General features: G+C 52.2%; 1 protein-coding gene across 6 annotated transcripts in view; it reads left to right on the forward strand.

Moving 5' to 3' along the window:
- The window catches only part of PRICKLE2 (prickle planar cell polarity protein 2), a 165,026-nt gene extending 157,199 nt beyond the window's left edge, over positions 1 to 7,827 (forward strand). For all 6 annotated transcript variants that reach the window (XM_090021321.1, XM_090021320.1, XM_090021317.1 and 3 more), the window contains one exon: positions 4,934 to 7,827. In XM_090021321.1, coding sequence (XP_089877447.1) covers positions 4,934 to 5,802 — 869 coding nt within the window. In that variant the 3' untranslated portion in view covers positions 5,803 to 7,827. The remainder of the gene's footprint in view (positions 1 to 4,933) is intronic.
- The last annotated feature ends 13,930 nt before the right edge of the window (positions 7,828 to 21,757 follow it).

A 21,757-nucleotide genomic window follows, 5' to 3' on the forward strand; every position in this document is an offset into this window, starting at 1 on the left:
AAGAGCCTTATCTTGCAGAGGCTCGCGTAGGCACCTGACTTAATGGCACGTGCGTAGTATTTTAGGAGACACCCAAAGCACTTTGGTAATAAGGCATCTCCAATGCCAGCAGCTTCTGGGGTGGAGGGCACCTCTCGCTCACAAGCGGCAAGTGGCATAACTTTGGCATTATTGAACATTTCAGGGTTTCTCTCTGCCCAAGAGTCCAAAGAAAAACCTTGACTTCCTCAAAGCTAATGCAGACGTAGTGCCAAATTCTAGCTCCATTAGCATCAATGGCAAATCTCCCACTGGCTTCAGTGGGATAGGATCTTAGCTTGGGGCACTGAGCCGTACCCAGCAGCCAAGCTCAATTAACGTTACGTGCTTTAGAAATCCCCTATCCTGTGGGCAGGAACGTCCCCAAACGCGCATCCATGCTTTGCACACCTTCGGAGCTCCTGACATCTGCACTAATGAGATGGTTTCTTCCCATAGCAAACTCTATTGATTGAAAAGCACCCCACTTTGTCGAGGTTTTTAGATCAAACTAGTCATTTTCTGAGCTATTATAAGGCCAGCGTGAGGGGAAAATGTCTTAGCAGTGAAGCCCACCTCAGTTCTTGACCAGAGTTCATTTCACAAACACCTTCTTCAGTTTGCTTCAAACTCCATCGGCAAATGTTACGTGGGCGATGTTACGTGGGCGTGAGATTGTGCTTGTGTGATTTTTCAGGTGGATCAGGTTTAGTTTCAGCAAAGTTAGGTCGAGTTAGGATAAAACCTGCTGTGGAAAGCTGGCTTCCACCTTGGGCAGGGAGCCACTAGTGAGTAAATTCAGAGGAGTTTCAGCAACAATATGCAGGTGACCAATTTCAAGTGTGCATGGTAGTGTTATACTCAGTAGTATACCCTGACTTGCCCGCTTCGGGGCTGGCTAGCAATAAGAGTCTGCATCCTTGGGCTGGCTTCAAGTTGCACTCAACATATTTGCCAGCTATTCCAGCTCTTCAAATATGTGTGCTTAATTATCATCAGGCTCCATGGAGGAAGAGCCCTCAAAGTCCAAGTAAGTGCTCATAAAGCTCCATACCTTGATAATGCATCATGTATGCGTCCCCGGCCCTGTGTTCTGTAATTGGTTCCCTATGCAGCAGCCCGCTCGCCAAAAATGAAATAGCTCCATGTGTTTTACGGCCGGGCACACGGAGAGGCATTACCTTTCACTACAAGTGGAGAGGTAGGCTTTCATTGTTCAAGTCAGTGGGGGGAACTGTGTAAAAGGCGTGGAGATTGGGGCTCTTTTATCGAAACCCCATCTCTATCAATGAGCATGCTGTATGCTGGAATAAGCTAGAGCTCTGCTTCAGGAGAGACTCAGTGTTGGAGCTGTTTTGCACCTTGATGCAAATCAGAGCAGCTCAAAGGCTATTTGGATTTGTACCTGGATGCCCCTGTCCCACGGGGTTGGGAAAAGGCCCCCTTTTCCCAGCCACATCCCCAAAGACTGGGCATAGCCTAGAGCTTGTTTCAGCTCTGCACCGAGCCAGGGATTCCCCGCTGTGCTGAGGGATTTCCCAACTAACTGGTCAAACTGGCTTCACAGCCTCTGGCGCCAGCCAGCGCAGTAGCACAAAGGGGCTACAGGTATTAAAGCGTGCAAGGGCGAGGCACTGTTGCAACATGCTGCTTTCGCCTGATGCCGGTCGGGGCATATGCAGACGCCTTCCAGGTGAGCATGGGCACAGCAAGGAGGCTGGCTCTGCAGCTCTGCCCGGTGCTCCCTCTGCCCTCATCCGTCTTACCCATGAGGACATGCATCTTCTCACTTCCCCTTTGCACGCGAGCCGCTGCTTTGCCCTTCCCCTGCTTTTGCATCCTTGTCCTCTGCCACGCTGTTTGTTTTCTCTGGTCCGGTGGTGATGCTCTCGGCTGGATGCCCCATGTTGGCAGTATCCAAGGGGAAGGTCCGTCGGGTGGCCCGCCAGACTGTCCACCCAGAGCTCGTCACACCCCGTCAGAACGTGCTCGCGGCTGCCACAACCCAGCACTTGCGTGGCTTCGCTGTTTGCTTATTAATCTGGCTCTGCAGCAGGAAAACTCATTTTCGACCTAATGATCAACCAAATGATCGATGACCTCTTCCATTCTCATCTTTGAATGGCATTGCCAACATGTGCTGCCCCCTTCCCCATGTACAGCCTTGCTCCCAGGTTCACGGTTTATCCTGCTTGGACAGCGCCCTGCACCTGGCGAGCGAGCGGCTGGAGGGGCTGGCAAGTGATCTGCACCTGACGAGTGGTCTGTTGGAGGGGGTGGACTCTGCAAAGTGCCTGGTGCCTTTGAAATCCACAGTAATCCCTTTAGAAAGCCGTGGTTCAAGCGCAGTAAGAGCTGTAGGACTGGCATTGCCTTTACTGCATATTGTGTTTGGGATTGCTTTTTCTTGCTCCTGTCTTCACGCACCTCTCCCTAGTGTTGTCATCGTGCCATAAGGATGCAAGGACGCCAGGTTTTTAAAAGATAATCGTAGCTGCAGCGTGGCGGGGGGGAGGTTGCCGGATGTTGCTGCTGTGTGTCCAAGGAAAATCCCGAGCCGGGTCTTTGTGGGGTGACGTTTAGCTGGGGCACAGGATGTGGTCAAGCCTGATCGGCAGAGGCCGGCAAAATTGGCCGAGGGGCTGGGAGCGATGGATAGGCCACATGGCGCTGTTCCTGCTGTCTGTCAGAAGTTGCTTATATGTCACGTGGTGCTGTACAGCGCCTGCTGTGGTCTCCCAGAAGTGGCTGTTAGGGAAATGACTGATGCGCCAGTCGTGGGGCACAAGCAGCAGCTCATGGCTCAGGCTAGGAAAGATCCACGTGCAGCCGAAATGTCACTAGTAGTGATGAAAACGGGGAAAGGAAAGATGAAAGCGATGGGGGAAGCAGAAGGCGAGACCCCTAAACAGGTTGTCCAGGATGGTGGGGTTCATCCAGTTGTCAGCATGACCATTCCCAGCACCTCGGACAAAATAGTCTGTCTCCTGCCCCTCCAAGTCACGAGAGGGGCTGGAAAACCTGAACATTTAAAAATTAAAATGCAGTGACATTTTCCTTCTTGCCTTCTAGTCCTTTAGAGGTGTTCAAGGGCACGTTTTCTTTTTGTAGCCTTTTCCTACCAGCCGTAGCTCCAGAAGCTTGAACTAGTGGCTGAGAGCGTCATTTCATAACAAGACTTCTTTCTGCCCCTGTGGCTTGAGGAAAAGCACCCGGTATCACAAGACTCATGATGCAACTGCAAGACCTGGCAATGCCGTAGTGGCAGCGTTCCCCCTGGCTCCATTCACAGTTGGGTTAGGAAAATTTTAGCCTGTCTTTGCTGTTTTCTTCGAGACGTTAAGGGCCAAAGTCCAGAGCAATGCTGTGATTTTTGACAGCTTCAATCCAGATTTAAGTCAGGCTTACTGACAGCAGAATTTGGCCTGAAAGTTTGTCAGACACTGTGTCATGCCAGAGAGACGTTGAGCTCCGCATGAAATTTGTGCAAAACCTTAATTAAAAAAAAAAAAGCCAAGTGGTTTATTTGCAAAGCCGTAAATTCTTGGCGATTGCGTAAGGGGGTGGGTGGGTGCGTGTCGTGTTTTAAATCATGCTGATGCCGCTGAGCTCTTGCAGCTTTGTGTGTGCAGAAAGACTGGCTGAAAAAAAAGGGTAAAGATGACAAGGGGAACACGCCAGGGTAAACATTCTGCATTTGATTTGGGGCGAAATATATTTCGGTGGAAATAGCTTGTGGGGAATGTGTCCTCCAGGGACTGCAACGCAAGCGTTTACTGCTGCCAGCTCCCCAGCCAATCCAGGGAGAGGCTGGGAAGGGACTAGCGAGGGCGTGACATGCCTTCGGGTTTTGTTCCAAAGAGCGTGCTGAGCTGACTCGATGCTCGCTCCAGCCAGCCGGCTGCAGGATCTGCTGGATTCGGGTCTGTTCGCTGTCGCCTCTGTCCATCTAATGCGATGGGCCCCGTTGCCCATCCTGTGGTTCTAGGATAAGAAATCCCTGCGGGGATCCAGGCTAGTTCAGGCAAGCAGTTGGGTTTGCCATAATCCGTGGAAGAGGCCTGGGACCCCAACTCCAAGCCTGACAGATCTACAGGAGGTGAGGACTGTCTTCTCTAGCTCTTGGCACCGGCAGACTGCCCGGCTCTGTGGGAGCACAACTCCCCTCGGGGCTCAAAGCTGGGAGCTTTGCTGAATTGTACCATCGTGTTACCTTTTAGGGGATTGTTCCACAACGGTCTCAGGACTATTGCACCGTGGTGGTCTTGCACCAGGACTATTGCACCGTGGTGGTCTTGTGCCTGCCACTGTGCAGCCTCGTGGCAAGTGTGAATTACTGAGCAGTCACCATTTGATTATCGTGCAGCGCATTGCCTTCTCCTTCCGGAGTGTGTGTGTGCATGCTTGCACGCATGCATGTACATGCACATACACCACTGCTCTCCTTTGTTTGAGAGTACAGCAGGTTTGCTCAAGGGTTGGGGCAGCACTTTCTCCCAGCAGCTGCATCATACCAGTGCTACCACCCTCCTTTCTGAGTGGAGCGTGAGCACATTGCTGCGGCCGCTCCAGCATGCCATTACAGGACAGAAGGTCCGAGGCTGATGCCGAAGCAACACAAACATTTTCTAGGGGTGGCCTCATTTCCTAATATGATGGGCAGATGGAAAGAAGTGGGGCCCAGGTCTGGAAAAGGGGTCAGTGATTTGAAAGCACAGGTGTCTTACAAGCAGCGCCCGGCCATGGCCGTGGTTCGGCAGGGCGGATACCAGGCTCTTTCTGGAGAATCTTGATGGTGCCTCACGTGGAGGTACCTCAATCCTGATCTCAAGCCAGGTGCCGGCCTCCTCCCTGCCACTTCTGTGGTAGAACGCCGCCTTCTTGACTAACCACCTCCTCTTGTTTCCTCCCTCAGGCCTCTCTGCAGACGGCGGCGCCAAGCGCCAGGAGCATCTCTCCCGCTTCTCGATGCCCGACCTAAGCAAGGACTCCGGGATGAATGTCTCGGAGAAGCTCAGCAACATGGGCACGCTCAACTCCTCGGTGCAGTTTCGAAGCGCCGAATCCGTCCGCAGCCTCCTGTCCATGCAGCAGTACCAAGACATGGAGCCCAACCTGCACGGCCTCGCCAACCCCCTCGGCTACAGGGAGAGGCCGCCGCAGGGCAGGTTGCACCAGAGCTTCGAGTACGACAGCAGGATGTCGGGGAACCCCGTGCCCGGGCAGGACGGTGCGAGGCACCCCCCGATGAGCGAGCGCACGCGTCGGCGGACTAATCAGCGGGATGACGACCGGCGCTGCCGCCCCCACAAGCCCCGGCGGTCCCGCCGGTCCCGCTCGGACAACGCCCTGCACCTGGCGAGCGAGCAGTGCTGCCGGTTGAAAGAGCGGCCCTCGCTACGGGCCCGAGAGGACTATGACCAATTTGCGGCCCAGAGGAGCTGCAGAGAGGCAATGGAGCAGGGCTCCCGCCGGGATGTGTACAGCCAGTGCCCAAGGACCGTGTCGGACCTTGCCCTACAGAACCACCTCGGGGAGCGCTGGGGGCCCTATTTTGCCGAATACGACTGGTGCTCCACCTGCTCCTCGTCCTCGGAGTCGGACAACGAAGGCTACTTCCTCGGGGAGCCGATCCCCCAGCCCGCCCGTCTCCGGTACGTCACCAGCGAGGGGCTCCTCCACAAGTATGGCTCGTACAGCATGCCCAAGTCTTCCACGCTGGGCAGCAGGGGACAGTTGCACAGCCGGAAGAGGCAAAAGAGCAAAAACTGTATCATATCCTAACAGCGTGGCGGCCTGGGAGCCTGCTGAGAATGTAGATTCACTCCCAAACTTGCACTGTCCTAGATCTTATAAGCGCTTTTTATTGTAACAGAAAGGCCTGAAGACCGGGGATTTATAAGAAGGTTGTAGCCTGGCTTCTATAAATAGTCCTATTCGTTGGCACAAGTGAATATATTTTGCACATTTTACTTTGGGGGAAAAAAAAAACAAAAAACATTCACTTTAGTCTGTACTAGTTACCTAGTATTTTCCCGCTCCCTCCTGAATCCTGTCCCTTGCCCTTTAGTCCATACATTTTAATTACCACTGTTTACTATAATCAGCAGTTTGCTACTAGCTTGTGCTTTCCTAAATGCGCTCTTGTTTTCGTCACCCATTTTGGTAAGTAATTTGCCTCTCAGACCGGATGGGAGCCTAAGTTATTTCCATGATTGTTGTAAATGCAATGTATATGAGAGTTTGGAGAAAATATTTTTGTATTTTGTAATATCAGAGGAATTTCTATATCTTAGGAGTCACTGGGAAACTGCATGCACGTTCAGAACTGTGTTCGGCCTGAGCTAAACGAATGGTACTTTCGAATCCCTTTTCCTTTCTCCAGGAGATTCATTAAGTATGTCAGTGAGAGTCTGGGTTTCTTTTTTTAAAGTCTTTTTGTTCCTGGTAAATATAAAGAACAATTTCTGATTCAGTCAATCTTGGAAGGGCCTAGGTGGCATTTTGCAGTCTGCACACACCTGTGATATTCAGGTCCTCTCTCTGTCTCTCTCTCTTTCTCTCTCTCTTTCTCTCTCTGTCAGATACCAGGAGTCTTTACAATGGCCAGAGTGACTTTTGTCAAATAGGAGAGAATAAACTACCAAATGTCTGCAAAGTTTAAACAACCAAAGTTGGAGAAGGAATTTGACATCTCTGTAGAGGAGTTGCTAAACTTTGAACTATTCTTTGAAGTAAATAAAAGTGTAAATGGTGCAATTGTGTGATGTCAGCATGACGTTGTTTTGAGTATAGAATTGTCTTATGGTGCTCTAGTTTCCTGGATTATGTTAACTGCTCTTCATTACCAAGTGAAATCTTCAACACTGCCTACTACCTAAACTGTAACTAAACAAATGCAAACTAATCGCAGCGGGCTTCGTCCTGCCCCAGGGGTGTGCTCCACTTGTGAGGTCTGTCGGCCTGCGAAGGGCATACCCCCGGGGCGGGATCCGGCCCACTGTTTGGAGCTAGAACAAACCACCAAAAGCATCAACATGGTAAAGTGTTATATAAATAGGACTCAAGTGTATTGTGTTATGGTGGATGTGAGTTTTTCTCTATATGCTTTAAAACCATTGAGGTACAGACATCGAGGCGTGTCCCATTGCGTTCCCCCGTGGGACAAGGAAGGAGGCAGATGTTCTGTAGGATGTATACAGTTTCTTTCACTGGTTCCCAGCGAGGCCGACTCACAGCCTTTGGTACTGTATGTAGGAGGGTCTAAAGGCCACACCTGTCTCCCATTGAAGTCGATGGCAAAATTCCCATAGATGTCAGTGGTGGAAGGAGCCGATTTACAAAGAGACTTGGGTATCTAAAGATGCAGGTCAGCAGGCAACTTGCAAACGTACCTAAGCATTCGCTCGTTAGGACTCTTAACCTGCTTAGCAACTTTGGGAAAGCTCATTAAGCAGCCTAGCTACATCTTTAGATGCCTACAGACCTTTATACTTCTAGTCCCTGTATTTGGATCCACTTGGGCAAGCCCCTGATGCCTTTGTAGATCCATCGTGGAACTGGGCCGTACATTCGCACTCTCTATAACGGTTCGGGAACAAACTGTTGCCTGTCAAAAGCAGCAGAGGTGGGAAATCTTGGTGAGAGATGTCTCCATGCCATAAACTATTGCTAGGAATTTTTTGTTGTTTGTAAGGACAATGTGATGATGATTCTTTTTTTTTTAAAGAGGAAAAAAAAAAAGAAACAAGAGTACGTATAAAATCATGTTTTTTTTTTTTCCAGTTGGAATAAATGGAAATGTTGATCCAAAAGGGAAAGACTTGTGTGTGGGTGTGTACGCGTCTTTTTTTTTTTTTTTTTTTTTTTAAAGAAATGGCTGTTAGGTGCGAAGTTGAAAGAGTCCTTTTTTATTTTTATTTATTAAACCCAGGAATGAACTAACATCCACGCACGGCTTGATTTTTTTTTTTGCTGCTGAACATAATCCACCCAAGACCCGGTGCGTTATGGTCAGCTGAGACACCAACCACTCAATGTACCAATAATGGTTTTTCTTACAAAGATCCTGGGTTTTTGAGACTGGCACAGGCCCGGTGAGCGGGGTGAGAAAGGGGACAGGAACATCAGGGTGCGATGTAATCTGCTTCTCAAACACACAGCTGAATTCCCTGTCACTGATTAAAAATACCATGACCATTTTCTGTCAGATCTGGGGCTTTTTATGTAACAGCGGCAAGAGAATAGAAGTTCATTTGTATGAAACATTCAGAGGGTTTTCTTAGCAGACTAAGGACAAATCAGCAACGTGAGTCCATTGAGTTGCCATTCCCTTGGCCATCATGAAAAGGAAAAAAAAAGCATCTGCTGTGGCATAACTGCAACAAGACGGCAGATGGGAGAAGAGCATCATCCAGTATTAAGAGATCTTTCATGGGTTTATTTGTAAAGAAGTAGAGTTGGGAGGGACCTCCATAGGTCACCCAGTCCAACCCCCTGCTGTGTGTCCCCTACCATCTCCCAAAGCAGCTCTCAGGCTCTGCGGTGGAGCATGATTGATTTTTCAATCAAGAAGAGGACATGAAGGGATGGAGTTAGAGACCAACTGGTCCTGCAGAGGTGCCCCAGGCTGCAGTGTCAGGCTACATGCAAGGAGTGCTACATCTGGACAGCTAAAGGGGCTGGATGAAAGGATTTGTGTCCTGTTTGTGGTCACAGCTGAATGACTGACACATGAGTCAGGGCCTCATGTCAAAGCAGGTGCAGGCCTTAGGGGGGAAGCTCACAAAGGACCAGGTCCTAACTGGCCTGGTCAGGACCACAACAGAACATATCCAGTCCATGTGCACTGAGACCCTTGGAGACCTGGGCGGAGTGGGGATGGTATTTGCAGCCCTTCTGCATCCAGCCTGTCCCTCCCTGGCTGAGCGTGGCCCTGATACACCATAACCCACATCACCGCCCCACCCCATCCTTGGTTAAAGGGTGCTGCCACCCCACAGCCTGGTGTCGGGTGCAGACGACTTCAGAGCATAGCTGTCTACCGGGGGGTGGAGATGTCACCTTCACCACCCACTTCCTAAGCTAATGCACTCACCACCACTGCTCAGGTAGAGGCTGCCTGCTCCCACTCGCAGCCCTGGTGCATCGCAGCCTGTTTGGAAAGCTGCACACTTGCATGAGCAAGACACTGAATATGCTTGAGGAGTACCCTTGCCTTGGTGCGTGCCCTGTGAGGCTCTGAGCATGCAGGCAGGCGGGGAATGCCTCTTCCAAGTCCTGGAGGGTGTAACCCTGAGCCTGTCTGTGTCTGCAGAGCCTTCCTGATAAAGCCACCCAAGGGCCTGCAGCATCGCGGGCAGCTGGGAGTGGGTGGTGGGGTACGGTTGGTGCACACAGAAGCAGCATGGAAGCAGAAGAAGAGGTCCCAGCCCTACAAAACAGAGGAAGGCACCTCACCTCCTGCACCCACAGTCCCTGGCCTCTCGGCCCAAGTGAAAACTTCATTCCCTTCATAGTGACAACCAGGATTTTTCTTGATTAACAGCTTGTAAAACATGCAGTTCTCAACTGCCCGGCCTGAGCTCTGCTGGAGCCCAGACCAGTGCAACCCATGAAGCCATCGCTTAGGCCACATAAGTGTGTCCCTTGCTGCTAGGAGTGGCACAGCAGGCCTGTGCCAGCAGCTGCCAAGCTGTGTCTCACCCTGGCTTTAAAGAGAGGTGCGCCATGTGCCAGACGGGAGGTGACCCGGGTGAAGGTGGAAAAGGTGGATATTGCACAGTTGGGGATGTAGATCCCCTGAGGAACCGTGCATCAGGCCCCTGTCTCTGCTCCAGAGCTGCTGGCATGCCCATAGCAAGAGCAAGAGAAACCTGCCCCCCCACAAAGCCTTGCAGATGCAATCTTAAAGCTGTAGCTTGCTCTACCCCATATGAATGGCTGCCTGAATCACAAGGTCCAGCTCCTCTGTTTCGCGTGCCTCGCACTCCCAACCCACCGGAGGGGCCCAGGTGTCCCTGTCCTGAGCATGGTGGCCCCGATTCATGCAGGCAGGGTGGAGCGTGTCCGGCCCCAGTGTGGGATGAGGGGGAGGTGGGGAGGCTTGTGACACAGGCACAGAGCCCGCCCCCCCGCAGCATCCATCCCTTTCCCTCACTGGAGAACAGGCGACCCTCCTCTCCCCACTTGCCCCGTCACAGCTGCAGGCCCCAACCCCATGCCTGGACCAAACAGCTGCCTTTCTCCTTTGCTCCAGGGGCAGGAGCAGAGGCTCAGAGGCAGTAGGGTGCACCGCATGGGTGTGTGCTCCCGCAGCTGCACACAGGTCCACGTGTGCGCCCTGCTGCCTCCGATGGCCCTGCCTGCTCCCACAAGCGGAGCAAAGGGAGAGCCCACAAAACCTGCGCAGACGGAGATCAGAAGGCTTAAAAAGAGCGGGGACACACCAGAGGGACCCCCCCCACACACATAACCCTATCTCAGCGGCCACACATGACCACTTGATTAAAAGCATTACGGACAGACAGACAACGCCCTTTAGTATATTAGACTACATGAGCACATTGCCCGCCCAGAATGACGGGGGCAGTGGGGCAGGAGCCCTGCATCCAGCCGTGCCCTTGGGGCCAGTCCCGTCCACCCCGTTTGGGTCTGACCCCACAACAGCTGAGGTGCTCTTGTCTTTACAAGCCACGGGGGCCTGCTGAGGAAAGTGCTTGCGCCAATTTATTTTTTTGCCTCGGTGGTGAGGGAGCCACTGTACCCGAGGAGGCGGGGCCAGCCAAGGGGCTCCCATGTGACCTCAGCCAGCCCCACCCACTCGGCCACAGAGCCAATCAGCACAATGCACAGTTGGGCAAAAGCATTATGGACAGACAGACAGACTAAGCCTTTTATTACATTAAAATAGGTGTATGTATGACCACACATCATACATGTGTGTGTGTGTACACGCACACCACACACACACACACACACACACGCGCACACATCTACAAAGACATATCTGTAGCGCTATACACACACACACACACACACACAGCTATCCGCACACACGTGTGCTACATATAGCTATGCACATATACACATATATGCTTATACATATGGGTGTTTATGTATACATATGTGTATACATGAACACACATATATCGTTATATAGATATGTAGATACGTGTGTGTGTGCGTAAATAAATATAAATAAATATAAATATATTTATATAAATATATATAAATATCTATCTATCCCTATATATGTAGAAAGAGAGAGCTAGATATAGATAGGTGTACAACTATGGTCATGCACACTAGGCGTGTGTGCATAATTATGCACATACACACATCTATGTATACACACACACACACAGAGCCCCTGAGAAACCTTGCATTAATCAGGACGTGTGTGTGTGTGTGTGTGTGTGTGTGTGTGTGTGCATGTGTGCGCGTTTGCGCGCGCACACGTGTGTAAAATGTGTTTGCTTTCCTGAAATATTGCAAAAGCACTCGCTTCGGTTTGGTTCTGCCTCAGAACAAAAACAAATGTGCAAACCTCAGGCTTTATTGCGCTGGCATTCTTGTTTCCCAGCCAGCCCAGCGGCTAATCAGATCTGTCAGGATGGCTCAGGCTTTTACTTTACTATCGACGCCAGTAAGAGTCGACGTAAGCCTATTAAGCCGATGCTAAGAAGAACATGAAATACCACAGGCCTCTGCCCAACAAATCATTCCTCAGGCTGCAAGCAAGCTGGCTGAGCCCCACAGGCGTGCTCGCCACACTGGCTTGCACTTCACCACCGGGAGTAGAGCGCTCCCCCGGCTGTGCCCACCCCGGTAGAGCTGCCTGCCTGGTCCTGTTTTTGGGCACGTTAGATCTCTGCTGGGCGGGCGGGCGGTCTAGTTCTCAGCTATATTTTGACCGTACTCTATAGCCAGTGTATCTGTGTAAGAGGCGCATGCATTTGATGGCAAAGAGGAACCTGTTATCAGCTTTTAGCTTGCTCTTTCGTGTAACAAAGGAAGGAAGGAAGGAAGGAGCTGGTGTCTCAGCCCCACTCAAACCTAGGCCATGAACCCAAAGGTCTTTGCGGTGCCTGCTTCCATCAGCTGCACATCAACCACATCTATGCTCCACTTCTGAGGTCCCTTGGCCTTTGAAGGGTGTAAGCCCAGGGTGGGATCGAGCCCATTGCTTGGAGCTAGAACAAACCACCAAAAGCATCTACATGGTAAAGTGTTATATAAATAGGACACAAATGTATTGTGGCATGGTGGACATGAGCTTCTCTATATGCCATAACCCACTGACATAAAAGCGTGCGCCATCGGACAAGAAAAGGCAGATGTTTTTTAGGACTGCATACATTTTTCTGTAGAAAATGCACACAGCTCTTTCACTGGTTCCCAGTGAGGCAGAGCACTGCCGACTCGCAGCTTTGGGTCCACATGTAACCTGTCTCCCATTGAAGTCAATGGCAAAAGTCCCATAGATGTCAGTGGTGGAAGGAGCAGATTTACGAAGAGACTTGGGTATCTACAGATGCAGGTCAGCAGCCAAGGTGCAAACACACCTAAGCATGAGCTTGCCATGGGAGCTTTTATACACATGCAAAGGGCTGCTGTGCACACAGGGCTTCTGGCTCCCAGGCTGGTGCTGGAGGGCTGGTTTTGCCCCAGCACCACAGGAGTCCATAGACTTTGAGGATAGGGAACTGGTGCAATACAGCTTCCCCTAGCTCAGCCATGGCACCTGTTACTACAGATCCCTGCTGCATGATGGTGCGGGGGTAGGAGAGGTTCACCAGTGCAGGCTGACTGCAGCATGGAGGACCAGCAGCCGCTGCTCTTAGCTTTGTGGTCTCTGGCAGAGGTGCGACTGGATCTGTCAGGTTACCGATGGCTTTGAGTCACGAGACCAGGGCCAAAATCCAGACTCAGAGCTCCAGCACGCCAGGGCCCATTGCCTTCCAGCCTAGCTTGATGTGCTGAGCTCCAGGAGGTCCCCCAGACCAAGCCCGCTGGGTGATGACTGCAGCTGTCTGCGTGTGCACCCCTAGGCAAGCCTGCCCCATGCATCTCCCCATGACTCGAGGTCATTATTTGCACGTGGGGTGGGGGCTGCCTCTGCTCCACAGGCTGCCTACATCTGCAGTACCCCTGCAAACCAAGCAAGTCCCCAGGGAGGCCTCCGCGCATGCCAGGCCTCATGCATCCACCAGATAGGACAGATCCCTGGGAAGGGGGGTGGAAAAGCCAAGCAAACAAAAGGAGACAGGGAGAAGCGGTGCCAAGCCATCCTGGAGGGGATACAGCACTGCTCTGTCCTGTGCTCCAGGCAGCAACGACTGAAGCAAGGCGAAGTGGTAGGACGGTACCTTAAACTGACCCTGTTGCAGCCTGATCACAGCCCTGGGGAAGCATGTGTTCACCCAGGGTGAGCATACACTTTCCTCTGCCTCACAACCAGGCCACAACAGGCAGGGAGGAGGAAGAGGACCACCCCTCTGCTTCGGCATTAGGGCTTTCTAGACTCACGCAGGGTGGCTTCAGATCCCTAATAGGAGGAACAGGATCCATCCCTGAGCATACAAACCTGTAGTGCTAAGGGGGCGAAAACTCCCCGCCTGAAAGCCCTGTGCAGCAGACTCCCCCAAGCACCCACCAGCCTGGACGTGAGCAGGGCTTGGCCATGATTAAACATTTCTGACAAACCCACTGAGTAAGAGGCCTGGAGCCACAGGCCTGTAAAATTATGCTCTGTTGCCATCTGGGCCTGCTGCTTTCCCCTTCTTCACAAGCTGTGTCCAGGCTTTTCCACGCCTGCTGGGACCCGGCGTGCTCTCAGATACCTCTTTTCTCTCACTGAGAAGCCAGTCGCTTGCTTGCACATCACCTGGGAATAAGCCTGTGTTTCAGGCTGGTTGTCTTCAATGGCCAAAAGCTGTTACAGCCCCGGCACACCTGCTTCACCCCAAAAAAGATACGACAGCGCTTTGACGGGAGGTTTGATAGTGGTGGGAGCAGGGTGATTTTGTACAGGCCTGTTAGTCAAAATTAGGATTTTTCCGTAAGAAGCAGAGTCCACTTTTCTTGAATGCCCTCTTGAAATCCCTTAGTTTCCTTTCACATTGTTTGTCCCCTCTTGGCCGTGCCGCCTGTATCCGCTGCTGCCTCTCTGGATGAGAGAGAAACCCAGCTAACCTCTGGCAAGACCCCCCGTAGTGTGAATGTCAAGTGAGAGATGAGCTCCCTTGAAATGGTGGGAAAGTACGAGCCCCTCGCTTAGAAAGAGACAGCAGCTCCTCCATCGCTCACGGGCTGGAGCAGCAATTCCTCAGTGAAGGACCCATCGCTAAGGCCCTGTGGTTTGCAGGGGGAGGGGGAAATCCTTCAGCCGTAAAGGCCCAAATGTTCAATCTTATGCCTTGGGATAAACACCCATGAATATGTCTGCAGGAGCCAGAGAGCTCAAACAGATCCTTGTCACGTGAGCCTGCTGACAGAGAGCAAATCAAGTGATCCTCTCCTTTTGCCACGTCTATAAAGCAGTACAAACGCAAAACCACCTGCCCAGATGATCCTGCCCTAGAGCCCCCCTGCCGCTGTGGATGCAATTTTGCATGAAGTATTCCCGCTGGCTTTGCAGACGGTGCGAGAGACACCGAAAGGGGAGTGACCGCTTCGCTATCGTCACTGGCAATGGGCAGAGCAACAACTCCGGCTAGTCTTGTGCCCACCACGCCAGCCTCAGAAACACCCGGCAAAAAGACGACCATTGGCCTTCCTCTTAGCCTTCAACCCAAGTGACACAGGAGGAGGAAAACCCACCTGCTTCTGGCATCCGCAGGGCAAGCAGGGTCATATGCAGACACTGAGCTTAAGACGTGCAATGGGACCTGTCTTGTACTTTGCAAGATGTGCAGTCTTGCTGTAGAAGACCCCAAAAGATAACCCCAAGTCCCACCAGTCTTGTCCTCCAAACCGCCGACGGCTCTGCAAAGGCTGTGCCAACCCTGCGCTGCACCTTTGGCAGGCTCCCACGTCCAGATCCCACCCCACTGGTACTCCGGGATGCTGCTTTGCAGCCAGTTCAAAAGCTGCACAGAAGTGAATTCCTCAAAACAAATTGCAATCAGCTGGGCAGAAGCTCTGCTGAAAGAGCCGGCAATAGGAAGGAAAAGATTTCCAAATAATTAGAACCACGTTGGTTTGGAGATTGCAAGGCACAAAAACTCAGAGATGCAAGAGACAATTTCGCTCTGCCCGCAACTCCGACACTGCACGTGCAGAGGGACGCGGGCAGGAGCAAGGAAAAAGAGCCCCAGATCGGTCACTGATACCTGCACACATTTGCTCTGGGCCTGATGCTGTCAGACTGGAAGGTACAAGGCACTTTGAAGATCAAGCCACTCATTGACGGGCATTTCCCAAAGTGAAGTCAGCAGGACTGTAAATGCTGGCGCAGGGGGAGGCTAACACTGGGCACTTCTGCAAGATCCCACCCAAAATGCTCAAGTTCCACCTGTTAAGTTGCAAATCCAGGTCCCATCCTACACCCCAGCACGCACTCACCAAGTCAAGTCAGGGTCAGACCTAACGATCTCCTGCTTAGAGCGACTTTTTGATCTCGCCTTTCTTCTGCTTGTTTACCACACTACTACTTCTTCGATAGCGTCTCCCAGCCGCCTCGCTTCCATTGATCCCAGCTGGAGCAAAGACACACAGGGACTAATGAAGTGAAACACTCAGTCTTCCTAAATCCAGAAGGGAGTTACAAACCCGCCCCCCACTGCATAATAAAATAACCTGAAAACTACAGTTCCCCTCCGTGCATGCGTACCCAAAGGCAGCGCTCCAAGAGGACTGCCTGCAGCTCTGCTAAATGGTGCCTGTCTGCATCCGGCACCACGACTTCAGCGCAAAGCCAGGAATATGTGTCAGGAGACCTCTCGAATGGAGCTCCATCCCCTCTCAGCCCAGGTTGAGCCGCTGGCCGGCAACGTGTGCCGCACAGATGCAGCGGTGCTGTCACGCGCACAGCTGTGCACACAACGCTGCCTGCTGCAATGTAGCAGGACGCAGAATGGGAAGGTGGCCAGTTTCCGCTCCAGCCCTATGAGTCCTCATTGCTAATGAGCGGTCAGCACTGCCTCGAGCACACGCAGGCTGCTGCTCTCCACGGCATTTGGCCGAGCATCCGGAAATCAGAGGATGATGGCCCGCGAGCCATTATTTCCTACTGAGATGGGGAGGGAGGGGGCAGAAACCACACGGAGCACCTCTCCTGGGACAGCACGCGGCTGCTCGAACTCTCAGAGCAGGGTGACGCATAGGTGTGAGACACCAGGATTTCTGTGGGTATATCTTTTATCGGCCCAATGGTGCAGTTAGACGAGCTTTAGCACTGGAGATAGCTAAATCTTCGTTGCTGCAAATGCTGCTGACATGGCCGGGCGGCCCTTGTGCCTAAACACAGCTGGACCAGAGAAACTCAAGCGTCAGGCCTGGAGACAGGGGTCAGGACCCTTGGATCGTGTTCCTGGCTCTGTCATGGAGCAGCTGCTTGATACCAAGTGACTCTTTCTTGCTCCCAGCTTTTCCCGCGACTCACAGGAGCATCAGCTGCAACTGGCCCGAGCCCGCTGTCGAGCCGGAGGGACACGACGCTGAGCCCTGCTGCTATGGACAGTCCTAGCGCGGCTCTCACCCTGCCCACACAGTCATCCCAGCCCATCTCGTGCTCTGCGCGTCCACAAATCTGCAGGCACAAAGGGCCCGATCCTGCATCTTGGGCTCAAGAGCAGATCTCGCCTCTGAAAGCAGCGGCTACTTCTTGCCTTCCATTATTGGGACCATCCTTGGCCTCTTTTGGGAGGGGAACGAGCAAATTATTCTCTGCCCTGCTGTGCAACTGCGCTATTCTCAAAAATCGAGGCTTCCCTCATTCTCCAAGAATGGGTCACCTCTTGGAGCGGGTTGACTACCACCCGCCGGGGCCCGGAGCAGATTCAGTAGCTGAGAGCCCTGTCCTAGGAGACTGAGGCCAGCTGTCCTCCCACCACATGTGCTTCCACTCTGCTTGCTTGCTCCAAGAGCACCCAAAATGGTGGCAGAGGGTAAATTTTACAAACACCTCCAAGGCTCAGATCCTCCGAGGCTTTTTTGGCACCAAACAACCCCTTGAAATCACTGGGAGGTGGAACGCCTAAGTCACTTGGGCTGCATCTCCCTCCTTCAGCACTTCAATCCTACCTTCAAAGCACCTAAAGCACTTGGCAGCCTAAGCCCCCAAAAGTCTGACATTTAGAGTTTGGCACGCCTGGCAAATTTCTGCCACCGATAAAGTCCTCAGGTCCAACACCATAATTTCCACGGGTGGTTACCTGGTCATAGCCCCCGAAGTTGCGCCCCAGCCCTGTGGTCCCAGTCATGACTACCCACTGCATGGCACTCAGGTTCACACATTTTCCTGTCCCTTGTCCATGAATACGCTGCCCTGCCATGTCCTAAACAACAGGCCATGCCCTAATTTCTTTCCCATAGGTCACAGAAAAGCCAAGGAAGCTTCTGTTGCAAAACTCCTCTGACGCCATCCCCTCGCACGGCTTGCAGCTTTCAGTCCAAGGCAATGCACATCTCTTCAAACTCAGGAGTTGCTCAGAGCAATGGGTAGATAGCTCCTGCATCAATGGGACCTCACCTGGCCAGGTCCCCTTCTTTATTGCCCTCTGGTGCATCTAGCTAGTCGATTGCTTCCTTTTTCTTATCAAAAAAGCCATTTAAAGCGCGTTCACATTAACACTGTACCAGAACTGCTAAGTCTAGTCAGCTGTATTAGGAAATCTTAACTGGGCTTGAATGGGAGTTCAGCACTTACCTTGTGATGGTGTTTGGGAAGCCCCATGAGACCCCTCTCTAAAGATGCTTTAGAGAAGCTGCCCATCTCTGTAAGGAGAGACCTTTATGCTTTCAAAGTCACCTTAAAGCCCTGCTCTGGTTGAATAAACTTCCTCTCATTAGCACCGGCAGGTATTCCCAGACGCTGAGGTACCATTCATGAAGCATCTGAACCGACTCTTGTAAACATGTGGTGCAAGGAACTGCTGGTTTCTATCTCCCGACCTCTCCCATGAAGAAGGGAACGGTAAAGTTTCGATCCATCTCCTCCACTGATTCCTGACGCTGGGCTGAGATGCTCTACATTGTACCGGATCTAGCGAAGAGACGAGGGTCCCACTACCCCAATTTCCCTGGCTAGAGAGCAGCTGTCTGTACGCTCTCACCGTGGTTCAGGCTTTATTAAATGTCTGTACCCCCACTGCTAATGAAACGGGGCAGCGGACCTGCTTCCTGATCTCAGACACGATCATGTCATCGCTTGCTGCAGAATTCCCAGCAGTGCTTTTAAGTCATGGGGCAGATATTTCATGGCATAGCCGCCGTCCACTGTTTTTTGAGAAGAATACAACCCCACCCCACCCCCAAAAAACCCCCTCGAGTCTGGATGTGATAGATCCCGTAAGATATGCCTAAATGAAACCGATGTATTAAAATGGCTAAGCAAACAGAGCCATATGTAATGAGTTAATTCAATCTAAATAAATGATTATACCCTAAAGAACATGCATCATATCACAGTACACATACATAATTCATACAATTAAATATGCATTAATTCCTGAATGTGATCTCAAATTAGTTTTCCCCTGGGAGGAAAAGCCCTGATGCATGCAAGGGACAGAGGCTTCTTCTGGAAACACGACGACTGTCTAGGCAGAGCCAGGGGCTAAGAAACAGGACTCCCACGTCCCCGTCTTGTTGGATTGCAAATTCCTCGGGGCAGGGACTCTGCAAACCTCACCCGGCGCCAAGTCGGCTCTTAGGGCTTCGTCAATCAAACCGGACAACAGCTATTCTGCAGCTGGCAGGGCAACACCCAACCCCCCAGTCCACATCCGTCTCAGGAGGGTCTAAGCTTTTAAGCATCCTCACGGGTGACAATATTTGCAAACTCTTAGCTGCCTCATGCCTCTTGCCCCGGCCAGACGTGAACTACAAGGCTGACTGGTTCATTTGTCCTGAAAAAGCTTCAGTAACCACGCCACGCCATGCCACAACGTCCTTGGAGGATTGTCCCTCGATATGTCAGACTTCTTCTGCAGTCCCGCTGTTTATAGCTGGGATTATTTTTGCCTCCCCTCTATCACTATAGCTTTCGCGTGCTCCGTTTAGCACCGTGATGCCTTCCTAGAGCATCGTATGTTGTCGGCCTGTTTTGCAAAAAGCTGAATACTCATCCCGACGACGGCTCTGAGAAGGAGGGGGATCGTGTGCACTCAGTAGCTGTGAGGAGATAGCACGATTGCTGCTTCGCGGGGGGACAGGCCGGTGTGTGGTCCGTCTGCTGTATTTGGGGTATGACGCTTTGCGGTCCTGCTTCCAGTAGGCAGGTGGAGATTCCCCCAGTACATCCTACTGATAAGGGCCATACTGGCCTCCTTACAGATGCTCTGGGACTCAAATAACGTCCACCAGAGATTGAATATGCCCCTGGCAGGGATGAGGCAGGGGAAAAGGGTGGTAAGTGTAACGTGGCAATACTTTGCTGAATAGTGGTGATGACCTGGTTAATGCAGCCCGCATCCTACCCTTAATTGAGGCTTTAGGGGCCCACTAAGAAAAAGGAAGAAAAAAAAGCTTGCCAGGAAAGTCCATGCCTGCTGTACTGTATAGCAGGCAAAGCCTGGTCAGGAGCTGACTAGCAGCATGCGTGGCAGTAGCTAGGGAGGTACATCCATCATGCAATCGCTCTTTGCAGCGTGGAGGGGCTATGTTAAGCTTCAGGACCCTCTGGCCGATGAAGAAGCATCATCTTCAGCAGCCTCCGTGGGTGAGGGGTGCTCATTTAGAGGTACATCCTTGCATCAATTAATACGCCACTCCGAATGCCTCCCTTAGTGCCCCCCACGGCCCCCGGAGACCTCCCTCTCCAGCTGCTGTGTGAGGATCCCTGAAGCTGCAGTGTGGCACGGCCCCAGGCTTGGTGTTTCTGGACAATTTTGGAGCTGCAGATCCCCTCTCTGGTGCTCCCTCCTTTGTGCTGGCACTGCTGGGTCCAAGGCCCTGAGTCTGTTGCTGACCCCACCTGCCAGCACTTGCTGTTGAGCAGTGAGCCCTCCTGGTGACAAGCCACCTCTTTAGGGGCACGTGACTGGTGCAACCCCACATGGACGCACCCGGAGTCTGCACAGGATTTGGAAGGACCGCTCTTCTTTACTCAAAACAACTCGAACACAGTGCCCCTCGTTCCAGCTCATCCTTCCCTGGAGAGTTCATCTGTGGACCAGTTTGCAGACAAATGAGCTGCCCCCACTCCTCTTCCTCCTCCATCGTGAGCTGGTGAAAAATACCCCCAAAGTAGGGCAGAATCTGCCCTTTTTACAACCTTCAGTCCCTTTTCTGAGCTGGCTTCCTCATCAGCTCCCCACGGGTGGTCCTAGAGGTCTACCTAGTGACCCTGTTACTCCAACCGCTCCCGGTAAACTAGCTCTCCTGGGTAGGGGCCAGCCCAGTGCTTCATTTGATGCCCATTTCAATGGGAGGCCAGTTGTTGGCAGCCCTGTGCTTCTTGCCCTCGAGATCCCAGTCCAACGTTGGGGGGGGGGAAATGGCAGGAGGGAAGGCAACGCTTTACATGGAGTCTGGCACAGAGACACATCACAAGTCCCCACAGCCATCAGGGTCCATAAGCTGCTCTTAGATAGATGCTCCAAGCCACCAAACCTACCCCAGAGCAGACCTCCTGCAAAGCCCTACTCGGGCAACTGGATCCACTTTGGGCGGCCCGCACCCGAGTGCAGCAGTGCGTCTCATGAGCAATGCCAAAGCCCGGCTGGTCTACGGGTCTTTCCCAAGGACTTGTGCAAAACCTCGTGTGGCCTTCTGAGCGTATGAAGGGAAGCGTGGGAAGGCACTGGAGGACTATCAACAGCTGGCTCTCTCACGGCAACGTCTGAACGAAAGGCTCAGGGGGGTTTAGGCTGTAGAGAAGCACTACACATAGGGCAGAAGTTTTGCAGCATGGTAAGGGCTCAACTTTGCAGCAGAGACCTACATCTCAAGGGCAATGAGAATACGTATGAAAAGCACCAAGCCTCGTCTAGGCCCGGCTTTTTAAATGGGTCCGTACCCTGTGAGCTAGCACATGCTGACTTCCCATCAAGCGGCGGTCTCTGCGTGCGCCCCGGGACAGGAAGAAGTCTGTGCACGCAGGCCTGCAAGGGAACACGTGGGATCCGATTTGCTGCTGCCAGCCCCGTGCACCTCTTCACCCCAGCAGAAAGAGGCAGGGGCTCCAGGTCACATGCATCCCCCTGAACTGGCAGCGGATGAAAGACGTGAACGCCGAGGTCTGAGCCAAGCTCATTCCAGCGCCAGCACTGGCAAAATGGCATGCGAGGTCCTGTCACCGTTCATTTTCTTTGCATGCGAGCCTCCCTCAGATCTCGAGAATGCCAAAGAACCCCGCTCAGCTGCCGACAGCATCTTCTTGCTGAAAAACCGCCGTCTTTAATCTCCAATTATTTGCTCACAAATGTTCCTTTTGTGGCTGACACCGGATTAGACTCCACTGGTTTTATTTTGGTGCTTTGCTTTAATTAGCCTTTTTTTGCCTCCATTCTTGCTGTTCATCACTTATTCATTATTTACATTGCCAGTATCCCAAGGAAATGCGACACACAAA

Source organism: Crocodylus siamensis, chromosome 11, assembly GCF_052110815.1.
Source record: "Crocodylus siamensis isolate JL-2025a chromosome 11, ASM5211081v1, whole genome shotgun sequence".
Classification (NCBI taxonomy): Eukaryota; Metazoa; Chordata; order Crocodylia; family Crocodylidae; genus Crocodylus; species Crocodylus siamensis.